The 25,896-nt window shown below is 42.5% G+C and overlaps 1 protein-coding gene across 1 annotated transcript; it reads right to left on the bottom strand.

Annotated features, from left to right (window-relative positions):
• Window positions 1-1,334: 1,334 nt before the first annotated feature.
• Window positions 1,335-25,770, bottom strand: sacm1la (SAC1 like phosphatidylinositide phosphatase a). Its single transcript, XM_039820119.1, has 20 exons — window positions 25,742-25,770; window positions 20,776-20,873; window positions 19,084-19,158; window positions 18,881-19,008; window positions 14,655-14,804; window positions 12,709-12,768; window positions 12,580-12,613; window positions 12,383-12,484; window positions 12,092-12,177; window positions 11,371-11,457; window positions 11,214-11,282; window positions 11,055-11,134; window positions 9,631-9,729; window positions 9,410-9,548; window positions 7,897-7,966; window positions 7,717-7,789; window positions 7,525-7,618; window positions 6,926-7,018; window positions 6,784-6,841; window positions 1,335-3,031 (listed from the first exon to the last, which is right to left on the bottom strand). Exons 1-20 carry the CDS (start codon window positions 25,768-25,770, stop codon window positions 2,895-2,897), a joined length of 1,761 nt encoding a protein of 586 aa, XP_039676053.1. The 3' UTR covers window positions 1,335-2,894.
• Between the last annotated feature and the right edge of the window lie 126 nt (window positions 25,771-25,896).

The following is a 25,896-nucleotide window of genomic DNA, read 5'->3' as shown; positions in this document are numbered from 1 at the left end:
ACACATTATTCTGCATTACATCTGGAAATGCAAATCAACTCGTTTTAAAAATGTACAGACATTACAAGGATATGTCCGAGACAGATTTCACCTACACTGCACGCATTAGGGTGAAAAGTAGTAGACAAAAAAAGCCATTCCACTCACTACTGTAGCTTACTAGCAACTCCACAACAACTGAGCCCACAGCTCCATTTGCTGATGAAGACCATCAAATACAGCAGAAATTACAGGAAGTACCTGAAGTCACGAAAGATTTTGTTTTAATCGCACACGTTATCTTGTGTAAATAAGAGCTCAATATATATGTATTATGTGCATGTTTTATCTAATTCCCACACGTTGTCCTGTTAACACAAGTGATTATTAGCTCTTCTCAATAAGGGGTCATCTTGTACGCCAAAGTTATCTTGGAACAGTAAGTTCACAAAAGATATCTTTTTGTTCACACAAGATACCCTGTTTGCACAAGTTAACATCTTATTCACACAAGTTATTTTCTTGTTAAAGATTTTTTTTTTTTTTATATATTTTTCGGACTTTGGTACTCCATAAGTAAGTGGAGCTGACACAAAGTCACACAGTTCAGATCACGATTAGACGACATCTTTGAAAAGCTAACATGATCAGAGCAGTTGGGTCAACATTTTCTGAATTAACAATAGTTTAAAAATCAATAAATGACTCATCCGATACATGAGATAATGTTTGCAGGAAGGATCTTAAACACGTGATCAAAACACCACACAGATTGCATGTTAAATCATATACAGAACAATGCATGGTAACCAAATGCCTGCCTAAATCTATAGTACATTTCAAATCAACATCAGTGGAAGGTTTCAAAGCCCAATCATGTCTTTGAATAGAAGATGAAGGGTTCAAACGAGTGTGTGCTCTGCAGTGGGGGGCAGGTATGGGAGGCTGCATCTGGACTATTCTCCTGTAGACCCTAAACCTCAGTAAGGAAACAGGAAAGTGAACTAGACAGTCCTTCCAGAAAAATTTGTTTTTTTGTGATTGTTGCGGGCAAAAATCCTTGATTATGCGGCAACGTTTTCTTAAAAAATGCGATGGAATATGCGGGATATTTATGCAATTTTTGCAAAAATTGCGGTTTGATGAAGAAGAGAAAAAAAAAGTGATTCCCCAACACCCTGCTTTTCGATGATGTTCACGTCACTTCATAACGTCACTTCATAACGTTCCCATGGCAACAGGGGAAAATGGCTGCTCTTGTGTGAAGGAAGTAAACGCAACATTTTTGGGACTTTTTTGCAACGAAAATGCGGGGATTATGAAATCATGCAAGCCCTGCATATTTTGCGTGAAAATTGGCAATTTATGCAGCGAAACTGCGGCGTATTTTAAAAAATGCGGCCCCCACATAAATATGCAGACTTTGGCTGATTATGCGATTGCATAATCGCATTTTTCTGGAGGGACTGACTAGACTGAAACAAAATGAAGTGCACGGTAAACTATGGAAGCACTTTGCCCACCATACCGTCTGTAAGGCGGTTTACAACAACCTGTACAGCTGTGTCCAGCTCAGCCACACTTGTCGACATGTTTCATGGATTTAGGTAGGTAGCTAACTAGAGATGTAGGAAGACAACACCCTCATTGTTAATCCTGCATGGAAAGCTCTGAATTGGTCAATTCGGTAAAAAAAAAAAAAAAAAAGGAAAATCTTAAATGAGCAACACACATACACACACACACAAAACACACACACACAACACACAAACACAACACACACACCTTTGTGTTCACTCCAGGTACATACTGGTTAGCCAAATATTCATATTTCATATGTGTAAGGCTTGTTACATTCGAAAACGCAACATGTACATACGATAAACCGTGCTCTATGCATTACATACATACACACATACACACATACACACATACATACATACATACATACATACATACATACATACATACATACACACATACATACATACATACATACAATGTTGAAGAGCCACATGTTTGGGGGACTGGTTCGGGTTAATTGACATTAATGAATAATCTGTTTGGGATGAATATAATTATGTTAAATATCTTTAAATCAGACTCACTACCTGCCCAACACCAAATCAACAAGTTAATGACTGTTTGTCAACGTATCAACTTTACTGTGTTTTCAGCTTGTTGTGCTGGACACAAGTGGTAAAAAAAAGAGCTCTTCTCAGGACTGTGTACATGATATCTCCTTCACTCTTCTTTTGTTTTTGTGACATTGGGTCATTTACAGCATTGCTCCACCAAACCTGAACCTGCCGGAGGTCTAATCAGCCAGAGGAATCGGGGGGGGGCTTTAACTATAAAGTGTGCCAAGAAGCTAAAAAGAAAAAAGCTTGTTGTAATATGTTTACAGATTTAAAATGTAAGAATGGTAAATGAATGAGAAAATGAGCCATAGTGTTTTTTGTAGAACACTGAAACAGTGAACTAAAGTGCCATCACAGACCCTCTGTAGAACTGACTACCTAACACCAACAAACCGACCTAAAGAGACAGTATGAGGAATGTAGGGAATTAAATGTAAACCATGTAGAATATGTTGCAGACAAATGGCAGAAAAAATGGTTTTGGGTGAGAAAGTCTGCAGGGCAGTGTGGAGGCAGCAGATCAGTCGGAGTCCAGACCGGGCGGAAGAAGACGCTGAAGATCACCAGGTATATGAACCTGCCGGGCCCAGATACTCGTCTCTCACTAACTCACACGCTTTACACACACACACACACACACACACACACACACACACACACACACACACACACACACACACACACACACACACACACACACACACACACACACACACACACACACACACACACACACACACACACACACACACACACACACACACACACACACACTCAGTCCAGCTTCTCCTTGTGAACCAGTTTGGGGGCGTCCACAAAGTCTTGGCCGTTAAACAGGATGATGGTGGCTGTGATGGCACTAGCAGCCCCCCAGAACGTCACGTAAGCCAGGGTCTCCGTCCAGGTGTCACCTACAAGACAAATCGCACTCATTTATTCAAAAACCACGAGAACCGGTAACCTGCAGCTCTTCACCAAAAAGTGCATCTACAAGGGAGCGGTTTGAGTTGTCCATCTCACATACGTATGACCGATTCAACGGCCGTCTACTACACAGGCGGCGTAACAGCTCGCATTTCACTCATCCTATACACGTGTTGCTGTGAGCTGAAGCATCTTTTCAGGCTTCAAGTCTATTTGCTTTTGGCATCTATAGTGACTAGAGCCCAACCGATGAAGGATTTCTAAGGCCGTTATCGATACAAATATTTGGCGATTTAAAAATCCGATAGAGAGAGAGAGAGATAGATAGATAGATAGATAGATATATAAAAACGCGTAACAAAACAAACAGATTATGAGTCCTCACCAAAATAATATGATAATGCAGTTTAAAAATAAACTTGCCAACAGGGACGTTGTAGAGCGCCCTCTGGTGGACAAACTATGCAACGCCAACACTCAGAACATGGTTGAAGGGTGTTTCGTCCGTTTTTATTTTATTTTTTTAATATTCATTTATCGGCCATTATATGCTGACACCGATAGTTTGGAAAATGCCTTAATAATGCCTAATATCGGGCCCGCTGATATATCGGTCGGGCTCTAACAGTGACGGTGCGTTGGGCTCTGTGTGTGGGTTGGAGCACAGCCTGCACAGCAGCACTGTGCTGCTGCTGTGTGGACCCCGGATGATGGAGGACTGAAGCTGCTGCGCTGCTAAGATGCTGCGGTCACTACGGAGACGGTTACTCAGTGTAACAACTCATCGGCCGTTTCTGCTTGCACTGTTCCTCCCTACTCAACGACTGACTCTACTGTGCCGAATACGTCACATATTTTGTTGTTTTCTTGCAAAATGTTTTTATAGAACAAACTCAAAGAGTTACAGTGGATACAGAAACAATAACACCTATTAATGGTGATGAAAAATATTAATGATGAATACATCATAAAGAGGTTTCTGATAAACCTGTCAACCTATAGACCATTGCCCTGAACCTTGCCTCCAGCACTCGACCTCCCATCAATTTCACTTGACAAAAGAATGAGCATGAACCTTTTTCAAAACACAAAGACACAATTACTGATAAAAAAAAATAAAACGTAAGAGAAGACAAAAAAAAAAAAAAAAAAGATATGAAACCTTAAAAAAAAAGTCCTTGTCAATGTCAAGTCTGGGAGCTGTATAAGATTATGATAGTAGTGGATTCCAGGAGCCCAGGGGAACTGCAAACTAGATGGAGCCTCTCAGGTCCAGGTTGCTAGGCCAGAGGGATGCCCCAGGGGCCACAGATGATTTTCAATTTAATACAATTATTCTTCACATGTCACAGGGCTTGAAATAACATGTACACAAAAAATTGGTGCTGTGCACACAAGTCTCCGCTCTACATGCAGCGGCGCAGGTGACTTGGTACAGAGACCTGGCTGAGCTGATAACTGACGTGGAGAGAAAACACCCAGACTCCCTGCTCATTGTTCTCGGGGACTTTAACAGAGCAACCGTTAGCAAAGAACTCCCAAAATACAGACAGCACATTAACCCTTGTGTTGTCTTCCATTTGACCATGCATCGTCCTCCCGGTCAAAACTGAAAATCAACACTTTTTCTGACGTTTATGTCTCTTTGACACTTTTGGCGCTTTATTCAATGTTTTTTGGCGCTTTTTTGACGTTTAGCGCTTCTTTTCACTACCATGTATAAACACCACCAACACCAACTGACAACTAGTTTTACACGGTCAATAAACAAACCTAATTTATTAGCCTGACGTGGTCCTACTCAGATTCTAGTCAGAATGAACTTCCCGACCTCGAATTTTGTGGGCGGGGCTAAGTTCGGCTGGCATCCAGGCTACTAATTTATAGGAAATTATACCTAATTCTTGAGTTAAAAAAGCAGAAATTATGAATTACTTAGACTAATATTAAAGGAAAGATAATCAAAGAAGGGTCAACGTTCAGTCGGGATACGGTTTCAAAACATTTCAGTTTGTTCTTTTCAAATGCAAAACTTTTTACAAACCCAAAATTCATTGAAAGTAGAGATCCCGATCTTTTGTTGTACTTGCGAAGCGCGTTGTATGGAATCATCTGTGTTATTTTTTGCATAATCCAAATTAGGTAGTTAAAAAGAAACCCAAATTTGACCCGAAGACAACACATGGGTTAAGTGTTCCACCAGGGACAATACCACACTGAGCCAGTGCTACCCCACATTATGCCGCCTATCGCTCTGTCCCCTGTGCAGCTTTAGGACTCTCTGATCGCTGTCTGGCTCATCCTCTCTCGACCTACAGGCAGAAACTAAAATCTGCTGAGCCTGTGGTCCAGACTGTGTCTCCATCTCCCACAAGTCGTTGCCACTGAGCTTCCATTTTTCCACACTCTTCCAACCCATCAACTGGCCCGGTTTAGTTTGCGAAACTGCCTTGGCACACCTTATCGGTTGTCGGCAGACTTCAAATCACAGCCGCGTTCATCATTCTAGGGAGGATGTCTCGCTCCAGAAAGGTCATTTTTCACCAAGCCCCTAGTCGCCCCTTTACTGTTGGACTTGGCCCACTGCATCACCGTGGTGGAGAGCAGATATTGCTTGCCGTTTGTCACATTCTTGACAGTCTACCTTCTCCCTTTAATTTCAAGTAATACCATCTTCTAAGAATTTTGATTGGCTTCTCTGAACCCACTGGAGTTGGTTCTTTGTTGATGAAGAACCTTTGGTCCATCAGTTTGCCTTTGACTATCGAAATGCTTCTTGATTTGGATGGCTGGATTTTCATTCCTTTGATGTTTATTTTTTTTTTTTAAAGCTTCCCTAGTAGGCACCTGGTGCTGTTGCTGTCCTGGTCGTCGTGTTGTCCATGGCCGTGATGGGTGGTAGACGGATTGTCAGTCGCTCACCACCTGCTACACGTTTGATGTTTCCCTGGAGTATGTTGATTCCCTGCTTCTTGCTTTCACAAGCCTTCCACCACTGCTTCTTAAGCTGCCTTCTCTCCCTGAACAGGGACTCAAACTCCTGTTGCCTTCTAAACCTGCTTTATAACATTGGTGCCTTTTCCTTTCAGTCCCTAATTCCAACGTTCTGCTCTGTAGCCCCAGAGGATGTTTCCATCTTATCAAGCTTCCTATCGCTGCTCAAGCCTTCTAGGACACTCGTCAGGTCTGCATTTATAGTTTCCCACTCAGCCTTCTCTGAGGCTCCCCCCAGGGTTGAACACTAACAAAGCTCATAGAACTTTTTGACAAACATCGCATTTTCTGAAGCTTCTTCACATTAAAAGCCTCACAGTGGTTTACTGGTTGAATGATTTTAATGTGAAGCAGCAGCAGACAACATTTGGTTTGCATCAGCAGTAACACGGCTCTGTACAGCTGAAAATGATCATTACACAATAAATAAAAAAATAAATAAAAAAAGGCTGAATTGTGAACGTACAGACAGGAACGCAGTTGTGAAACTAAACTCTTAACCACAGAGATTCAGTTTGAGCCTAAAACTACTGAAGAGCTGAACACAGAAAGACTTTTAGAAACAGAACTGGACTCTCACACATCCTCGTTTGGGATAAAAGGCATCATTATGTTTTAGACAAAATGCTTGTTGGATTGTGGAACAGCATCTGAAATACCCTCCGCCCACAACTTTCAGTCCTCTCATTTGGGAATACTTTTGTTTTATAACTATAAGTATATAACTTAGGTATATAGAACTTACCAGCCATGAGAAGACACACGATGCACATGGAAAATGCCACCAGCATAATAATGGGCAACTGCAAAAAGAGTAGGATTTAAAGCATTAGACGAACAGTCCCATTACCTGCTGCTGATAAAAGAGAAAACGCTGATATACTGACCGTGAGGAACTTCCAGTCCTTCTGCACACGAAGAGGAGTGGGTCCATCAGACTCATCGACAGCAAAGTTACCCAGAAACAGGTCAATGGAGTCCTGAAAACAACAAAACCCCATTGACACCTTGGCTACACAGTATCCCAAATCATATTTATTTTCTTATTGGGGCTCATTTCACAACCAGCTTCATTGAAATGTTAAACATGAAAGGTGAGAGAGGTAGAGCTTGCTATATGTGGGTTGGAGCTTGTAGCATGGCACGAGCAGGAAATAGAGATGCACACAAGTATCATGTGGATGCTCACGCTATGCCCTCTCTTTATTTCCTTGAGACTACAATGCAACTTGAACATTTTAACCACAATCTTGTTAAAAAGATTCTGCTATAGATTGGGTGTTTATATCATAACGTGCAGTTACTGTGAGTGTAATTACTATTGAAGCTATTGATATCTTATTCTCTAGTTAGTTTAGCCCACGGCAAAGTTCTCCCAGCATTCTGTGATTGGGCATTAAGATTGAAACTGTGGATTTTTCTGGTACTTGTACTACTTTCTTCAATGATGATGGATCTACAACAAATCATGTCATAGACATCCTACCTGTCTGAATCCATCAGAGAAGTTATTTTTGTAGTAGCGGATCATTGAGTTCCAGCCATCCATCAGCAACCCCCACCTGGTCCTCTTCCCCGTCCTGAGAGAGAAATTAAGTTGGATTAAACAGCAGCCATGACGATACTACTGCAGGGGGACTCCAGAAAACAATGCACATAGGATGTGACAGCACTGTACCTTGTGAAGTCAGTTTTCAAGGCTCCGGTTCCTGCGTACTGTACAGCGCATGCATTGGCATTGTCAGCCCATGCTGGTTAAAGAGCACACACACAGAGAACAGTGAGGCTACAATCACAGGCTACACTTCCTACTGATCACACAACACATGCGCACAGTCAGGCATACAGAAGACATTACCGTTCTTGTAGATCTTTTCAAACTCAGCCTGCTCTTCAATCCGCTGACCCACATTCAGAACCCCCATCCTCTGTGCACACACACAGGCAAAACACAAAAACTGGTCAAGATTCAGGCCTCTCATTGTGAGCAGGATGAACTCCCTTACCTTTTTTTTTTTTTTTTATCTTTCAAAGATGATGTGTATATATGGCAAAACTGGGATTTATGTCCCACTTGGCTGAAAACACGCATTTAAAAAGGGATCTACCACCCAAAATCTGAACATCTATCTGGTCAAATCCATTTGTTCAGTAACTTTGGAACATCATTTTTTTTGCTTCAAAATAGTCAAAATGTTAAAGAAAGTTTATTCTTGGTATTGGAAACAGTAGTATGACAACCCAACTAGGTAAGGCTCCAGGTTGGTCGATAGGCTCTTGTACCAAAAACTCTAATTGGTCGAACAGACGCTGGAGTTACTTTTATGAGGCCGTGTGTCCACCGAACATTTTTTCCCTGCTGCAAATGCCAGGCAGCCTTCTGAAAACACCCAGCTGGGAGTGCTAGAGCGCTTTGGAGGCGTAGCGGGTTTCTTTCAGCGGAGACGCCTTTGTTGAGTCTGGTTGCTATGATACGGAATATCCACAGTAAGTAAAAAAGGCTGCGTCGGCATCGTTCTTATTATCTACTTATTCTTATCTATGGTCGGCAGAGCCTAGAGTAGTAGGAGGACAGATACTGTATATGGCCCAGCAGTATTCCTTTTTGTCCTCTGTTGTGGTTCAGCACTTGTACATGTCGGATGTGAGGGTTGGTGTTTGTGGTATTTGTCCCGCCCCTCCTTCACTGCGATTGGACAGCTGGGTAAAAAAGGGACAGTGACGAGCGCAGCTTTTTACACAAAGTAGAACGTTTTTTTAACCGTCTGTGAGCAGAAACCAACTCCAAACCTGCAGTGCTCGGTGCAGAATCGACGCTCAGCGCTGCCGTCTGTAGCAGCGTGTGATAATGCGGCACTCCCACTGCAAGCACTAAAAACGTTTAGTGGCCTCAGGGAAAAAAGCTTTGATGGACACACGCTACCAGGTAGAGTACACTTTGGACCATTTAGTTCACATAGCGATAACGTGCAGATGTTTCAACAACCTAAAAACATTGTTTTTGAAATGGTTCTAACATTGCACTTTAGATGTGTGTGAATTTCCCACACCAGGAGTAATTTATATAGTTCTATTTTATAGTGATCCATTATCTGTTCAAAAAATGTTCTATGGTCTGTGCAAAATGTTCTATTAAAGAAAAGACAGAAAATAAATATTTGCGTGTGCTGTAAAGTGGTTCGAAAAAATGAAATCGCAATCGGCTAAAATCGGTATCGGCTGTCCTAACTCAATGAAAATCGGAATCGGCCTAGAAAGTTGTAATCGGTGCATCTCTAGTCCCAACACTAACATTAAACCCTACATTGTGAAAGTATTATATTATTATGTTGCTATTCTAAGAGGCATAGCAGCAGTGGGCTTGGAAATACCTGAAGCTGAGATTGTAAGGAGCGCCGGGCCAGCAGGCTCTGGATGACGTTGGTCCTGTCCAGGCAGTCCATGCAGTTACTGCGGAAGACTCCTCTCTGCTGGGCCACCGTCTTCCCCTCCGAGTTCACCATGAAGTAACTACACACAGAGAAATGTCGGAATATTCCCACACAGTACACAACAACAGATATTAGCCCCTAAGAGCTGCTGGTTGGGTTACCTGTATTCCTCTTGTGTCTCAGCGACATCATCCACTAAGATCTGGAGGCGGTCCCATCTCATGGCGCTGCACTCTTTGTGGAAGTCGAAGGCTATGTAACTGAGGGCAGAGAAGACAGTGTCTCAGTGTCAAAGTCACATTGGAAGGACATGACTTCATTAATTATTTTTTGTTTTGTTTTTTTAAATCAGAACATTCATTGTTACAGAGGTGGCAGAAATAGATCACAGTCATCACGGTTGTCAATCACGGAAAATTTTAAAATGTCTACCAAACTAAACCAAAGAAACAAGTTACATCTGGCTTTCTCCAGTAAGCTGACTTCTTAAACCTGGTTTCTGTAATCGGGCTAGGTGATTTCCCCAGGTAGATTTCTCCTGGAGAAAGCAGATTTCTCTGCTGCTGTGTGTGTTCTAATCGGCTTTTTACAAGTGAGCAAGCATGTGCGTGACAAAAGACTGCAGGGAGCGGAACAGTGGAGCAGGTGGATGAAAAGAGACATAATTACACTGAGCAATGCATTCTCATATTTAAAATAATTAGTACAGTGCACGTTCAAAATGTGCCTGTTAGGAACGGGCCGATTGCTTGGCCTGTGGTATTGCTACTTGTAGAATTCTCCAGAACCAAATTGTACCCCAAAATTACTTACAGAAGGACCCCAAACCACTTAATATGCAACTCCACTGTATACCCTACTACTGACTTACAGTGTACTTCTACATCAGGGAAGAAATTGTACTACTACATTTACCTGACAGAGAACGTTGCAGATTCAGAATTTAATCACAAAATATCACAATTAAAATGTGGAGTCGGGCCCGTTCTAAGAGCCAATCAGCAAAAAGCTGCGTTAATCAACCACCCTCACAGAGAGCACCAGAATGAGGGTGTGAGTGTGTGTGTATATAGGGAGGGAGGGAGAGGGAGGGAGAGAGAGAGAGAGAGAGAGAGAGAGAGAGAGAGAGAGAGAGAGAGAGAGAGAGAGAGAGAGAGAGAGAGAGAGATAGGAAAGCAATGCAAAAAAGTTTTGTTCAACTATATTTTAGTGTTGTCAACGATATTGCGTGTTGATATCGCCTTTTTCAACACAACAGTTGCGTATTCCTGCTCGTGCTCCAGGGAAGTCAATTTTTTCGTCAACCTTTACTGTTCGGCCGTTTAGTTTTATTAAATATCCAATGCTGTCCAAACCCCATTGGGTACCCAGGAAACCAAGTGAAGTAGATTGGATAAACGGTTCATGAGATCTCACACACACATTGCTCCATCTCTCTTTCACGCTCCCTGAATTTCTCTATTACCCTGGAAGTCCACACACACACACACACACACACACACACACACACACACACACACACACACACACTCAAAAAAAGGAAAGCAAACCAACAAAATTGTAGGAGCCATTGAGTGATACTTACTTGAGCATACCGTTGTTCATGCCAGACACCATCTTGGCAAAAGCCTGTTCTAGAGGCTTCTCTGAGCCTTTCTGGTTCACCTGGACAAACAATAACATAAATTGGCCAAAGACACATTTGCTTATAATTCCTTTTAAACAAACAATAAGAAGAGCTTACCAGGTTCAGAATAGTTTGCTTCCCATAGATGAGGAGCTGAGAGTCGAAATGCCTCTGGAAACCATCCATCTGTACAAAGGTTTCCAGTGGTAAGCATCGGATTTTCACACCTCACCATTTAAAAAGCACGCAGAAAGATGAAAAGACCGGCTCTTACGTGATTGGTGGTTTTGCTGATTATGGGTTTAGGTTTGTATTTGAGGTTGGGCCTCTGACTCCAGTAAAAGGGCATGGAGCCTCGGGTCTGGGGACGAGAAAAAAGGTTTGTCTTGAAAAGTCATTTCTGAAATCCTGCACAGAATTCTATCAAACGTTACTATTAAAGTAACTACAGGGAACTTTCATTGTGCGTTGATTTTTGGGGGCTCTGTGGACAAAAGCAGCAGTGTTTCTGTGAATGGCACCGCCTCGGGGTCGCAAAGACTTGCAGCTGCCAGACTCTCCAAACCTCTCATTTTACTGACAGTGAGCTACGACTGCAGGTCGAAGGCGACAGCAAAGCGGGATCTGGTCTGTCGGCAGCGGGCTGCGCTGCCAGAGGCTGCGCTGCCAGAGGCTGGAGTCTGAGCTGAAGGGGTTTGTGGCAAACCTGCTTGCCGTAACTCCTTTTTGTTTGATTTTGCCGCGATGGCAAGCATTAAGAATAACTACAGAAATAGCCAATCTTCTTGTTGATGGTCCGGTTTGCTTTGCCCATATAGAGGCATCAGTATTACATTGAGATCGTTTCATAACCAGTTAAAAACTTCTTGTAGTTACTTTAAACAATTTAACATCAGGGAAAAAAAAGGCTGCACAGAATGATGTAGAAAAAGCCAGGTACATATGAGCTCCAATTCAAGTAGTCTTTAACAGTATGACTGGCCCTTTATACTTGCCTGTATAAATGAAGCCTTTGCTCCCTCATACAAAACTATCTGCTCAGTCTCCACAAAGTTAGCAGCATGGCCTTCAGAGTCGATGCCTGAGGAGAGAGCAGGACAGAAACATCCATGAGCAGTCAGCGGTGTCAGTAGAGAGGTAGACAACACTACCTTCTGTTCTACCATCATACTGTTTATGAAAATGTGTTGGCTTATCAGCCACTTTGCTCTCCGCTAGGCCACATGCAACTTCCACAACCAATGCTTGGTGCAGTTCAACACAGACATCGGTTCAGGAGTTTTTACCTCGAAGGTAATATCTGACGCCAGCCCGGAAGCAGCTTCTCCTGGATATGAGGATCCACTCAAAGATCTTTCCGTTTATACGACATGGCTTCATGACGATGACTGGACCAGGAGGGTCAAGGAAAGGCTTTGCTCAGGAATTGATAAGATGCGCCATGCTCCGTTAGAAAATATTAGACAGTCAGTGAAAAGGATACATCCATGGACAACAGGAAGTGCAAACTTATGAAGCTGTGGGGAAATAGTGACAGAACTAAATTCCAAAACCATTCAGTAAAAAAACAAAACAATGGGCCACAGGTCACGAGTCATACAGTATACGTTACCTCTGGCTGTGCAGCCAGTTCTCTCAGGAGGTTCCCATTCCACACAAACCGCTGATCTGCCTGAAAACCACGAGCAACACGACATCAAGACATTATTCATCAGTCACAGAAGCAAGCGCATGCCTCTCTAATTTTTTAAGATTGCCTCTTTTTAATTTTTTAAGATTATCTTTTGGGGCTTTTCTCTTTAAATCGACAGTGACAGTGGATAGACTGGAAAGGGGGAGAGAAAGAGAGGGGATTGCACTCAGCAAAGGGCCGCAGGTCGGATTCAAACACGGGCCGCTGCAAAGGACTCAGCCTACATGGGGCGCACACTCTTACTGGGTGAGCTAGAGGTCACCCCGATAATTATCAGTTTAATGGGAAACAAATGAAAGACCAAAAAGAAAAAGACCAAAACCACTAATGTGTTCGTAAGTCTCTCATTACTTTTGGACTTCCCTACTGTGTGGCTCTCATCCCATTGGTTTCTACTGAAGACGCACATTTTTCAAAACAACTCACAAATACACTCAGCTGCCAGTGTATTAGGTACACCTAGCTAAAGTGATCATGCGGTTGAAACAACACCTCTCTACAGTTTCAACAAAATTCTAACCTTCATGAGGAGGATTTATTGCAGGACTGTTGTATTAGACTGCATTAGTTTTAGCTCGGTGTACCTAATAAACTGAGTGTACACATACAGTTTATTTTGAAAGGGTCAGTAATTTCCCCAAACAGCTGGTCACTTTTGATTTTATCAAACATTACTCAAACAGAAGGAAATTTGTTAGGCGGATGAATCAACATTTGGTGTTCTAGTGCGTGTTTGTGGCAGCAGGAGGGTGTGTGTGTGTGTGGGATTGAGTCAAAATAAACTAGTGTGTGTGTGTTCATGGTAATTAAGAACATGTCACCCAGTGCAACAGTGTTTTAACAATAAACTTCTCATATACTTCTTTATGGAGCCAGAGGAGTCGCCCCCTGCTGGAAGTTAGAGACAATGCAGCTTTAAGGAGCTTCAGCATTAGCTTCACTTTTCAAGGCCGGAAGCACCGTCCATTAGTTTTACAGTCTATGGTTTTAACAGTGGAGCTCTATGTCACAGAGGAAGAAGATATATCAAGCTTTGACACACACACACACACACACACACACACACACACACACACACACACACACACACACACACACACACACACACACACACACACACACACACACACACACACACACACACACACACACACACACACACACACACACACACACACACACACACACACACACTCTCTACTGGGATCAAATCTTTGTTGGTTGGGATTTGCTGACAATAAAAACAATAGAACCCCTGATAACCTAGAGCTCTTGAGCGTTATTAGCCCTGTAGAGCAAAAAGTTACATGTGGATCGCTGTATTGTAGATATGTCCTGCTGTACCACAGTGGACTAAAAGGACACGCATACATGCCACAAACACAGATGTGATACAGATGACTGAGCACAACCATAGAACCACTTAGGATTGGGCATCGAGAACCGATTCCTACTTGTAATAGTTTAAAAAATTACGATTCCAGTAGAATCGTTTCTTTATTGGAATCGTTTGGAGGATTTGGTTTCAAATGCGATCATCGCTTCCCAATTTAATATGTGCCAGTTTTGGTTTCCGAAGCGACCAGGCGCTTGTTGTGTTGCAGCCTTGGAGCACAGTAAGCAGCGCTCTAGTGTGGCTTTATTTTACATTGAAAAAACCCTGTAAAACTGCAAACCACCATTGAATCATAGGCATGTGACCCGTTTCAACTCCACCCCTCAAAGAATCGGAATCGAGAATCAATAAGAACCGGAATTGAAAGGAAGAATTGGAATTGGAATCAGAATTGTTAAAATCCAAATGATGCCCAACCCTAGAACCACTTCTGTTTAACTTCTGTAAGGTAATGTATTGGATGTCTCACCCTCTCCAGCAGACTCATCTCTTGGAAGTCAGGGCTGGTGTTTGCCAGCCGCTGCAGAGTGTGTGTCAGGTCGTAGTCAGTGCAGAAGTAGAAGCCGTCAGTAGTCAGCACGTTGTTAATCATGGACAGGAAAGTCTTATTCTCCTGAGACTGGAGTAGAAAAGAAAACAGACTTTAAGTTTCCAGGAAAACTCATGACGAGGCATTTTGCAGAGTGCAGGGAACTGCATTCGCATGTATTAATGCTACTGTATGTGTTACGCTGGGTTTTCACAGGCAGCTTTTTTCAACTAAAACGCCGCTGCAAAAGCTGACTCAATTCAATTCAATTTTAGTTATAGTATCAAATCATAACAAGAGTTATCTCAGGACACTTTACAGATAGAGTAGGTCTAGACCACACTCTATAATTTACAAAGACCCAACAATTCCAGTAATTCCCCAAAGAGAAAGCATTTAGTGCGACTCGGAGTCAACTTTGGAGAACAGGCTTTTCCACCTTTTTTAAATTTTTATAGGACAGCTAGGTGAGAAAGGGGGGAGAGAGAGGGGAAGACATACAGAAAATCGTCACAGGTCGGATTTGAACCCTGGATCTGCGTCGAAGCATAAACCTCTCAGTAAATGTGCGCCTGCACTACCCACTGATCCAACCGGGCCACACATACTGCTGTTCTTATATGGAAAGAATTGCACCGCTCTGCTCTGCCGTTAACAGAGCTGCCTGTGAGAAAACGACGGTGTCAGGGATGCACAGAGCCCACATTTTCTCTCCTGATACATCAACTCTATCTAGTATGTGCCAATATTGAGTATTGTTCTGATACCAGCTGTCTCTTTTAGCCACATTCCAATCTGTATAGATGGACTGGTTAAGTAGCTACTGTTAAAGCCTTACCACCACCAGGGCTTAAAATATCAAGTGTTCCGAGGGTGCTGTTAGAAGAAAAGTCATGAGGTGGTAAAATCTAAATGGTTTAAGGCCTGGAGAGCATGAGTGATCTCAGCAAACATGGGGTTAGTTGTTATGGAAAACTCAGGAGCAGCTTGCCTCTGGATACGTGATTACACCAGAAGCATTTAAGGAAATGTCGATAGAGGAGAATTAGGATTAAGCAGTACAGTTCGACCACAATATGTTGCTGTGTAGCGATATAACAACTATCAAGTTCCTGTTTTCCTGAAGGAGGATTTAAACTCAGACTGGACAAACAAGATTAAGTGATTACCAAATAAGGTCCTTCTCCACTAATCATGCATTTACAACAACTATTCTTCCCTCCTTAACAAGTCACATTGTAGGTACCACAGATGACATGCAGCACATCTATCTGTGAATGTCTGGGTCTTATGCAGTGTTTCTATGTGTCAAGGTTATGCGTTAACCTTGGTGGGGTGGGTTGCGCTCGAGGCAGCACTGTCTTGTCATGCAGCGGTTACGTCATCTACGGAGTCATAGAGTAGTTCTCTGCCTGAGACAGGTTATGACCTACTGCTATTACAGTATGTTGGACACTGACCTGAATGAGACCTGGGTACCACGGTCTCAACTTAACACAGCATGAGTTCTTCAGCAGTGAAGTCGCTACACTCCAGGCAATCGTGGTGAGGCGATGAGATGTTGAGCATGAGTGACTGGCATTGTATGTGAGGAAGGGTCAAATGTGTTACTGTTTATATACCATGACTAACTAACTCTACGCAAATACCACAACAATGCTGCTCCTGTATTTCCATGTCTTCAACATTAATCAACATCTGGTGAGGATGCTGACTTTTAACATTAAGTCATGTATGTAGCCATCATGTGCATATTTAAGAATGTTGTATTACAGAATTCTAGTCTCAAAAGGAGTCAGCTGGATACATTAAAAAGTAGTTCAGAGACTGTATTTTCATCTATCTCTCATAATTAGCTAGCTACAACTGACTAAATCTGCCAGACACGGTTTGAGTTGACCAACTGACAAAGTTGACGGTTGGCAACTAGAAACGCAAAGCTGCTTTTGTTTACCTCGGTCTCAAACCAATCAGTATCACTGTGAACTGCATATGTGCCGTGCTCGAGAGGAAAGCTAGCAATAGTAACTAAGGGGCGTAGTCAAGAGTCAATATAGGTCTCTTTCAGATTTTAAACTGTTGATAGGTCGTGCTGCTTCCACCATTGCATTCAGTCTTTTGAAGAGAAACCAGCAGGGCTGAGTTTCATGCCTTTTGAGCTTGTGTATCTCTGCTGGGCTAATAGGATCTGGCTGCTAAGCCAGTTAGCACAGAGAGTGAAGCCTGGTGTTCCACTCTTCATTCACTCCATCTGCTTTTACATTCCTGGTTTTCCAATAATTTTACTTACACACTAGTACTTGCTACTCTAATCTACTACAACCAACTGCCCACTGTTTCACATTATTAGTTCTACACTGCAGTGTTTTACCATGCATCACACAGTTTTCAGCTAAGCCTGCTCTTTCAATTAGCATAAAAAAAAAAAAAAAAAAAAAAAAAAAAAAAAAAAAAAAAAAAAAAAAAAAAAAAAAAAAAAAAAAAAAAAAAAAAAAAAAAAAAAAAAAGAAAAAAAAAACACGGCCGGCCGGGCGCCCCCCCTGGGGCTCCACAACAAAAAACAACCCACAAATTTTTTTTTCTTTCCCCCACCACCCCCCCCCCGGGGCCCCCAAAACAAAATTTTTTGAGGAAATTTTTTGAGGACATAATTTGAGTAATAATAAAAAAAAAAAAAAAAAAAAAAAAAAAAAAAAAAAAAAAATGAAAAAAAAAAAAAAAAAATTTTTTTTTTTCCAAAAAAAAAAAAAAAAAAAAAAAAAAAAAAAAAAAAAAAAAAAAAAAAATAGAGAAAATAATTTAATAATATTATTATAATAATATTATAAAGTTCCATTGTGACTACTGGTGGACACATCAATATATTGATGTAAACTATATAAATCTTTAAAAAAAGTGTCAGAGGACCAAAATGTGTCCCTGATTGTATTGATTACATCTGACCAGACACAATTGGCTATGATTAACTAAAAACAGGGGAATGTCCCGGTGGTCACGGATATAAAGTTTTTTTTGTTGAGCATACTTAACCCACAAATGTTAAAATAACATTGGATTGTTGTAAAAAGGGAAATAGATTTCGAAATAGAACATTCCGATGGGTCCAGATCGGTGAGAAAATATGCATCCGGGCGGAATTTCCTGTGGCACCAGAGCAATCCTGGAAGTGGAACGTCAAGGATGTAGACTACTTAAGACACCAATGCATGGGAAAATAGGGTCAAAGTTGAAAAAAACTAAAATACCCAAGGGCCTTAAAGCAGTTACACACCAACCAGACGGCCGTCCGTCGGCAGAAAAGCCAGTCGGACTGATCAGTTGGGTCCCCGAGGTCCAAAAAACTGCCTCAGAACACACTGAGGCGACACCGACTTGAGCGTACGCAAAACGTAATACACCTCCATAGCAGCAGGCGGCGCTACTCTGTATCGTTGCCCAAGAAATGAAAAAAATAGTTAAATAAAATAGTTCACTGAAACATGTTTCTAAAAACATTTTAAGCGAGAAATAGGCTGTACCGTTGCTGAATCCGTCTTCATTTCAGATCAACAAAGGTCAGTTTAAAAGATTTTCGTCATATTTTGAGAGACTCTAGTCACGCTCATTCCGCTCACCATTTCCGGGTGAGTCCTGACTGCCCTGCCGCCGACTGAACATGTCAGGTCGGCCAAAATGAACGCCGACAGCCCCCCAGACGGACGACGGCACAGAACACACCGAACAGACTCGAGTCACCGACCTCGCCAGACTGTCCAACGGCCGATTATCGGCTTGGTGTGTCAGCGCCCTTAAGGTTTAAAAAAAAAACCCAACATTTCTGGAAATACTCTGGTCTAACCCAGAGTCTGAAGAAAATTGGCATCAGTGTCATGTGATTGTGTCCAGTACAGAGACTGGTCCTGGAAGAGTTTAGATCGGATGCAGCAGGAGAACTGCTCAGCAGGCAAGCAGGACTAAGACAGCTTTGGAATTACTCAAAGATATGGTTTGTTTCTCTTCGGACAGGGCTGGGAAATAACAATGGCTTCAGATTGAAGAGTAATTGAACAGTTCCTGTATGGAAACTATCAGTGAACACCACCGCCAATATTTAATCTGCTCTTAACAAGTAGATTTTCTAAAGAATCATTGTCTGTTGCAGATTTGGGGTGAATAGTCTTGCTGACCTGGATCTCTGAGAGATGCAGCACTGTCTTCTTATAAGAGATCACGTCAAAATCCACAGCCTTCCACACAGCGTGGCCCAGCAGGCTGCCCACGTTCCTCTTCCTGGTGATGACGATCAGGTACATGCCTGTGAGGAGTAAGGGTAAGTCACAGCTGTACATGCTTCACAGACAAAACAATGCTGAGTCAGCACGGCGCCTACCTGCTACCAGGCGAATGGTTCCCATGATGCCACATATGGGCCTGGTGACCGCAGAGGGAGGGACATCTTTTTTACCTGTCAAAGCAGCACAATGCTTAAAAAACAGACAGGGCTCGACAGTGTGAGCGTTTTACTCGCATTTGCAACAAAAATAGAAGTGCTTGAACTGTAAAATGTATTTAGGAGCACGTGTGTGAATAACCGTAAGGGTTTTTTCACCCTTGCCATTTTTTGCAGATGCAGCGGCCTGTCGCTTCCATGACCTTCACCTGATGTAGAATTGTGTGTGTGTATTAAGATGCCGGCCATATTATCTATCGGAGTGTTTTTCTCGTCCTTATGCACAGAACATGCACTACAGGAAATCACTACTGCTTTTGTTTTGATTTTCTTGTGTAGCATAAAGGGACTATAACTGCATTTTATTGAGCAACCCTGTGTTGAACAATGACAATACATGAACCTTGAACCATATACAGTTTGAAACAGTTTAAAAAGGTCCCATGGCATGAAAATGTCCCTTTATGAGGTTTTTTAACATTAATATGAGTTCCCCCAGCCTGCCTACGGTCCCCCAGTGGCTAGAAATTGTGATAGGTTTAAACCTGGGTATCCTGCTCTGCCTTTGAGAAAATGAAAGCTCAGATGGGCCGATCTGGAATCTTCTCCTTATGAAGTCATAAGGAGCAAGGTTACCTCCCTTTTCTCCGCTTTGCCCGCCCAGAGAATTTGGCCCACCCATGAGAGAGAGACATCATGGCTTTCAAACGAGCAAAGTGGCAGTTGGTCAAGGCCACACCCCCACCCTCCACCTTGCCCCCCCCTCTCTCCTCCTCAACAGCTACAGACACAGAAATGGCACATCCTAAGGAAAGCTCATTGTGGGACTGGCTCTAGTGGCTGTAATTCTGCACCAAGGCTGAAAGGGAAAGAGACTTCAGATACAGTATTATGATGTGATATTTGGCCGTCGGCTTAAGTCTTTGCTTGTTTGTTCGGGTGCAACTTTTTGGCCAAGACACAGGCGATGCCAGAGTCAGCCTTCATCACCACTAAGTTCTTGGCCGTCTACCGGCTGTGTCAGGGCCTTAAGGCGGAAGCATAGGACTGTATGATGACAGGGTGTGAGTTTAGAGTGGACATCTCCTCTAAGCACATGGGCAAAGCTTAGGCAGTCCCAGTGTAGGTGAGTGTGGATGTGTAGACGTTTTACACTTACTCTTTGCAGAGTCTAATGCTGTTGATGACCAATCTACGAAAATGAGCTTTGTTTGGTTTTGACATCATCAGTACACTTCTTGACAGAACCAAGATTCAGATTGTCCTGTCAATATGGTTCTTATATCCCTGGACACTCTCATGTGTCCATTTAATCAGATATTTACTGTATGTTGAAAACCTGTCGACATGCAGGTAAAAAAACTCTTAAAATTGTGTTCACGGAGCTGTCCTGGAACATGTGTTGTACCACTTACATGGCAATTCATGGCTAGCTGTAAAGTTTATTGTTTTAATGTTTCTGATGTATTCTGAGAATAAAAATCTATGGCATTCCTAGCTAATACACGTGGAGAGTGAAGACAAGGTTTAACAGCTCAGGGTTCAAAGGTGCTGAGACATACGTCTATGCTTAACCTGTTTTGTCTCTGTAGTGTCAGATGTGCAGCCATTAAACTGTCAAAGTCTACCTACCTGTGAGGGTCATCTCATTTGAGACCCTGTCGATGGCCAGCACAGCATCAGCCCCCTCATCGCAGGCCTCGATGAAGAACTTCTCTGGGGTTGTGTGCCTGGGAGAGAACAAGGGAGATGCTGAAGTTGAAGTTGTCCTCCAGGGTAAAATTACAGCTTGCAAGTACAGTCAGGTTCACCAAGCATCACAATGTGCAACAGATGCTAATGTTCTCCGGCTCCAAAATAAAAAGGTGTCCTGCTGGTGTAGCAGCAGCAAAGGAGCATTACATTTTACCACTTACAAGCTTATTCACCTCGAATGCAGAGAGAACCCAGCCTTTATTTCTACTGTTTCCTCATAGTTAGACATTCCCCCATTTTCTTCATTTAGACATGAAATGACTTTACTGTTACAGGTAATAATTTTCCACCAAGCAATCACGACCATTCAAGTCAATGCTTGATATTCCACCAGCTGCGCCACGGTGCGTCCCAGAAATGTGCATGAAGCGGCTCTTGGCTCCGCTCTGCTAAAGATATGCACCAGGTCTATTTTCACGCGAGCCGCGGGGCGTTCAGACAGCCGGGCAGGAAGTGGAACAGCGAGAGCATTCAGTCAATTTACCAAAAGACACCCCCCCCCCCAATATGGTATATGTCTCCTCTGCAACACAACGGACGACGAGAGATTCATCTTGGAGGTGGAAAAACATAACAGACATCACAGATTGTTTTTATCAGGACTACACCAGAAAAGAGAAGGCATGGAGTTTAACTGAAGGAGTGCTGGGAGTGGAAGGTAGATCCTAGTTTAAAAAACACGGGATTGTTCTGTAAAGGACTGATAGAGACAATATAATCTGGGAGTAGGGCAGCAAGACGCTCAGCTTCTGAGATGCTCCCGGTGTGGTATGGTGCGTGGCAGAGGACAGAACAAAATCAGAACGCAGCCGGAACGCAGCACAGACGCGCCCGTGGAAAATGGCTGTTAGGCCGGCTACACACTGGCTGTGTGGCGTGAGCGTGTCAGCTGCATGGCGTGTCCGTTTATATTTCGGCTCCCATGTTAACAGGTTAGAGCTTGCTAACACTGCCTGCGTGACACGCACGTCTCAGGCGCGGCTCGAGCCGCGCCGAAAACGCGTGCATGCTAGAAATAGGACCGACGCGACACGCAAACGTGTTGGAAGCGTTTCCAGGCAAAATAGAATCGGAAAAGATGTTTATATGTCATTTTGACATGAATACATATTAATAAATGACATGTTGATGTTTGAAAGTCTCTAGGTTTTGATATAAATGCAGACATAAATGTAATTATAAAAAAAAACTAATTTTCTAATATTGCACCTGTCAATACAGAACGAAATATTCTCTAGCCTATTTTGCAGTCAATACTGCCGAGGTTGTCTTTGCTGTAATCAAATCAGAATATATTTATGTTTAACATGGTATTTCATTTTATCAATGGGAAACATACATGTGTACAGACAAGGCTAGCAGCAGCAGCGCCGCGTCAGAAACATTTCTGGGGTGTAAAGACAGAAAAATCCACCCAGCTGACACGCAACAGAAACCCCACGCTCACGCCACGCAGGCAGTGTGTAGCCGGCCTTACTGAGCGTTGCCTACCACTTCCACCTGCAGTGAGGAAATGGTATGTGCCACTCTGATGCCCGGCACATGCCGCTGTAGTAAGGGACATAAGCCAGATTAGCTTTTCACATACAATAGTCTTACATTTCTCACTTGATAGTTACTGGTTTTATTGTTTTTAATACGCTTGTTTTATGTGTTGGTTTTATTGCTAATCTGTTTTTAATGTGCTATATGTGCTGATTTTACTGTAAAGTGTCTTTGAGTACCATGTAAAGCACTATATAAATAAAATGTATTATTGTTGTTGTTGTTGTTGTTGTTGTTGTTGTTGTAATAATAAGCTGATGTAGCACTAGACACTTTTCGATCCAGGCACTACTTGAAATTCGTCCTCTGCATTTACTGTAAGCCATCCTATACTGTACACTTGGAGCAGTGGGAAGCGCAGCGCCCCAGACCAGCTCCACTAACCTAACAGACATGTTTTTGGTGGTGGCAATGTAAAGGAGTGAGTGTTTTTTGTGGAATATGCAGCCTGAATCCTGCTGGCTCAGGATGTATACCTTTGTAGTTGATAGTGACCTCTGACCTCCCTGTCTTCCATATTAAAGTTAGACTTGCTTTGCCAGACCCTCCTCCACTGCGGCACTGCGGAGCAGGGTCTGGCTAGTCCACACAGCATTCTGGGATGGGAGAAAAACCTGCTCTGGTTTATTGGCATTTCTTTAAACCAATCACAATCGCCTTGGGCTGGCACCGGGAAAAGCCGCGGTGACGCGGCAAAATAGCCTCGGGAAGGAACTCGTTTTGAGGGAACGTGTGTACGTTCAAAAGTAGTTTTGATCTGTCCAAAACTCAGATTGGACAGATAGTCTAGCTAGCTGTCTGGATTAGAGCTGGGAAATATTGTGATATGAGCCTATACATCGTCTTAGATTTTGGATATCGTAATATTGTAATATGGCATAAGTGTTGTCTTTTCCTGGTTTTAAAGGCTGCATTACAGTAAAGTGATGTCATTTTCTGAACTTTGGAGACTGTTGGAATTGTTCTATTATTTGCCTTTACCCTCATAGTCATTATATCCACATTACTGATGATTATTTATCAAAAATCTCATAGTGTAAATATTTTGTGAAAGCACCAATAGTCAACACTACAATATCTTTGCGGTATCTATATTGAGGTATTTGGTCAAAAATATTGTGATATTTTATTTTCTCCATATCGCCCAGCCCTAGTCTGCAGAGATCTGAGGAGCAGTTAACCCTAGTCCTCATAAATCCACCAGAGTTTAGAACGGCAACACAAAGGAAGAGGAAGGGAACGGACATCCGGCCGAAAAGAGGGACATCCAGCAGAATTTCCGTCAGCAACGGAGCAATCCCGGAAGTGGAACGTCAAGGATATAGACTATATTACAGTAAACACATGATCATTTCAGCCTATGAAACACATTTTAACTCAAGCAAACAGTGAACTAGGGCATCCCTGTTGCCAAGTGGTCTGAGGAGCATACCATGTAGAGTCCCAGTAGGGGGGCCTTATTTCATGTTATCCTCTTACTCTCTGCTCACATCGCCTGTCTGTCTCTACTGTGAAACTATTAAATAAAAGCAAAAGGCCAGAAATGAGGAAAACACAAAGTCAATTGAAAGAAACTGCTGATTATCAAACTTCTGCATGGTGCAGCTTTCCTATAAAGCCACTCGATTCAATATGTTAAATGGACCAGAGATCACAGACGTAGCAGCAGCTTGAGTAACACACAGCTCGGAATCCTGCAGCAGAAGAATGTGACCTGTAGTGCTGTAAGAACACAACCACCCTATTGTTAGATAACAAAGTGGTCAGGGTTTTCCCTACTATTATAAGGCTTATGGGCACCACCTAAGCTGAATGAATGTAAAATCAATGTGAGCAAGCATCAAAACTAACTAAAAGACTTTCATCAGATCTAATGATTGTAGTCGGTCCCCAGTGGACTTCTTTAGCAAGTTTGGTATTTAAGCTTGTTGAGTGTTATCTATTTATTTATTATCTGCTCTAGCTTTTAGACACAGATATGGTCATAATAATTGTCTAAAATGATGTGAAATTTCATTTTCACACCCCGTCAAAGTATGCACCTAAGTCTTCCACAAACTGGGGGGGAAACACTGGTAGTATTACTTAGACCCTAACTGTTAAGGTCCATGCTAAACTGTTTAGCACATTTACTACTGTACAAACATGTGGACCTTTCCTTACTGCTGCAGTCACCTATTTCCAAATGAAGCTGAAGTGTTTACACATTCTTGTACTTTGCCTTTCTTACCTCCCCTGAAAATGGTCGACAGGAGTGCCAAGATCAAGCTCAATTCTGAGTCCATAGTTTTTCTTCCATAGATTTAATTCTATTTTCTGTAAATGTTTTCTCCCCGCGCAATGGTCTGAATACTGTTCCAAAGCCTTCTCAACAATGCCAGGTTGTATCAGATGGATTAATACAAACCCCCTTTATTTTAACATTTATTGGGGCTTGGGAATGAGCCTACAAACTCACAATGTGTATTTAACTGTGACAGGGAGGGATATAAGGCAATATAAGACAGAGCAGTGGTAGGATCCTTTAAATCCTCCGTTCAAACGTGCAGGGTGGCTCCATCATAACCAGCTCAAACTGTCGAGGTGTACACCTGGAAGAAAGACTGGTAGGACTCGCCTTTTGAATGAGCTGACGTGTTTGAACAAGGGTGTGTCTGACATAACTGCAGAGCTCTGTCAACTTTCATGAAAGTTAAAGATGGCTAACGTTAAATTTCACCATCAATGTTCGCTTCACAGACAGCTGACTGAGTAAGTCACGGAATTGAATAAACAACTTAACGTAGGTTTTAAAGAAATGTGTGTCACAAAACAACTATCACATTGTCACCCCTGAATGGAACTGACGCTATATTCTGATTTCAAATTCACGACCCACCACCTATAACGTTAAACAACCATTTGCTGCTAGCTAACATTAACGTTAGGTTAACTAACTTTCTGCCGCCCTGTTCGGACTAAACAAACCCCCTTCCTCGGTGTGTTTGACGATTAAAGGCATTTGACAGCCGTATACACCTCCTTCCAAGCATACATAATGACGCCAAGTTATTTCTTCATAATGAATGATTGTGGAGTGAAACTTGACTGGTTCTGGTTCCTTGTCTAACGTTAACGTTACCAGCCGTGCCTGTCAGCGAACTTCAGCCGCTGTGTCATCGAACCTGACGCTACTTCTGAACTCCAGCTCCTGCTTTACCTCAGGCATCATGAGCTTTGCCTCTTGTTTGTGTTTTATTTGACTTGGAAACAACGCGGTGGGTTTTTAAAAACGATTAACTATAGTATATATACTTACAAATTGTATCTCTCGTAGGCAGTCGCCATCTTCGCTCCGTCTACCTGACCTCAGTGACGACAGCAGTAAGGGTTCTGTGTGGGTTGCCAGATACAAGTTGTAGAACCGTAGAGGGCGTAGTGCTTAAAATACGGCTTTCCCGTTTAACCCACGAG

Source organism: Perca fluviatilis, chromosome 13 (genome assembly GCF_010015445.1).
Source record: "Perca fluviatilis chromosome 13, GENO_Pfluv_1.0, whole genome shotgun sequence".
NCBI lineage: Eukaryota > Metazoa > Chordata > Actinopteri > Perciformes > Percidae > Perca > Perca fluviatilis.
The sequence above is the reverse complement of the archived record's forward strand: the minus strand, read 5'-3'. Positions and strand labels throughout refer to the sequence as shown.

Bases quoted from the DNA above. Each gene is read 5' to 3' on its own strand.
- sacm1la (XM_039820119.1), bottom strand. From the start codon at position 25,770: ATGGCGACTGCCTACGAGAGATACAATTT. The intron at 12,178-12,382 runs GTAAAAACTCCT...CTCTCTCCTCAG, and splicing joins CGTCAGATATTACCTTCGAG to GCATCGACTCTGAAGGCCAT. The intron at 7,619-7,716 runs GTACAGTGCTGT...TTTCTCTCTCAG, and splicing joins TTGAAAACTGACTTCACAAG to GACGGGGAAGAGGACCAGGT.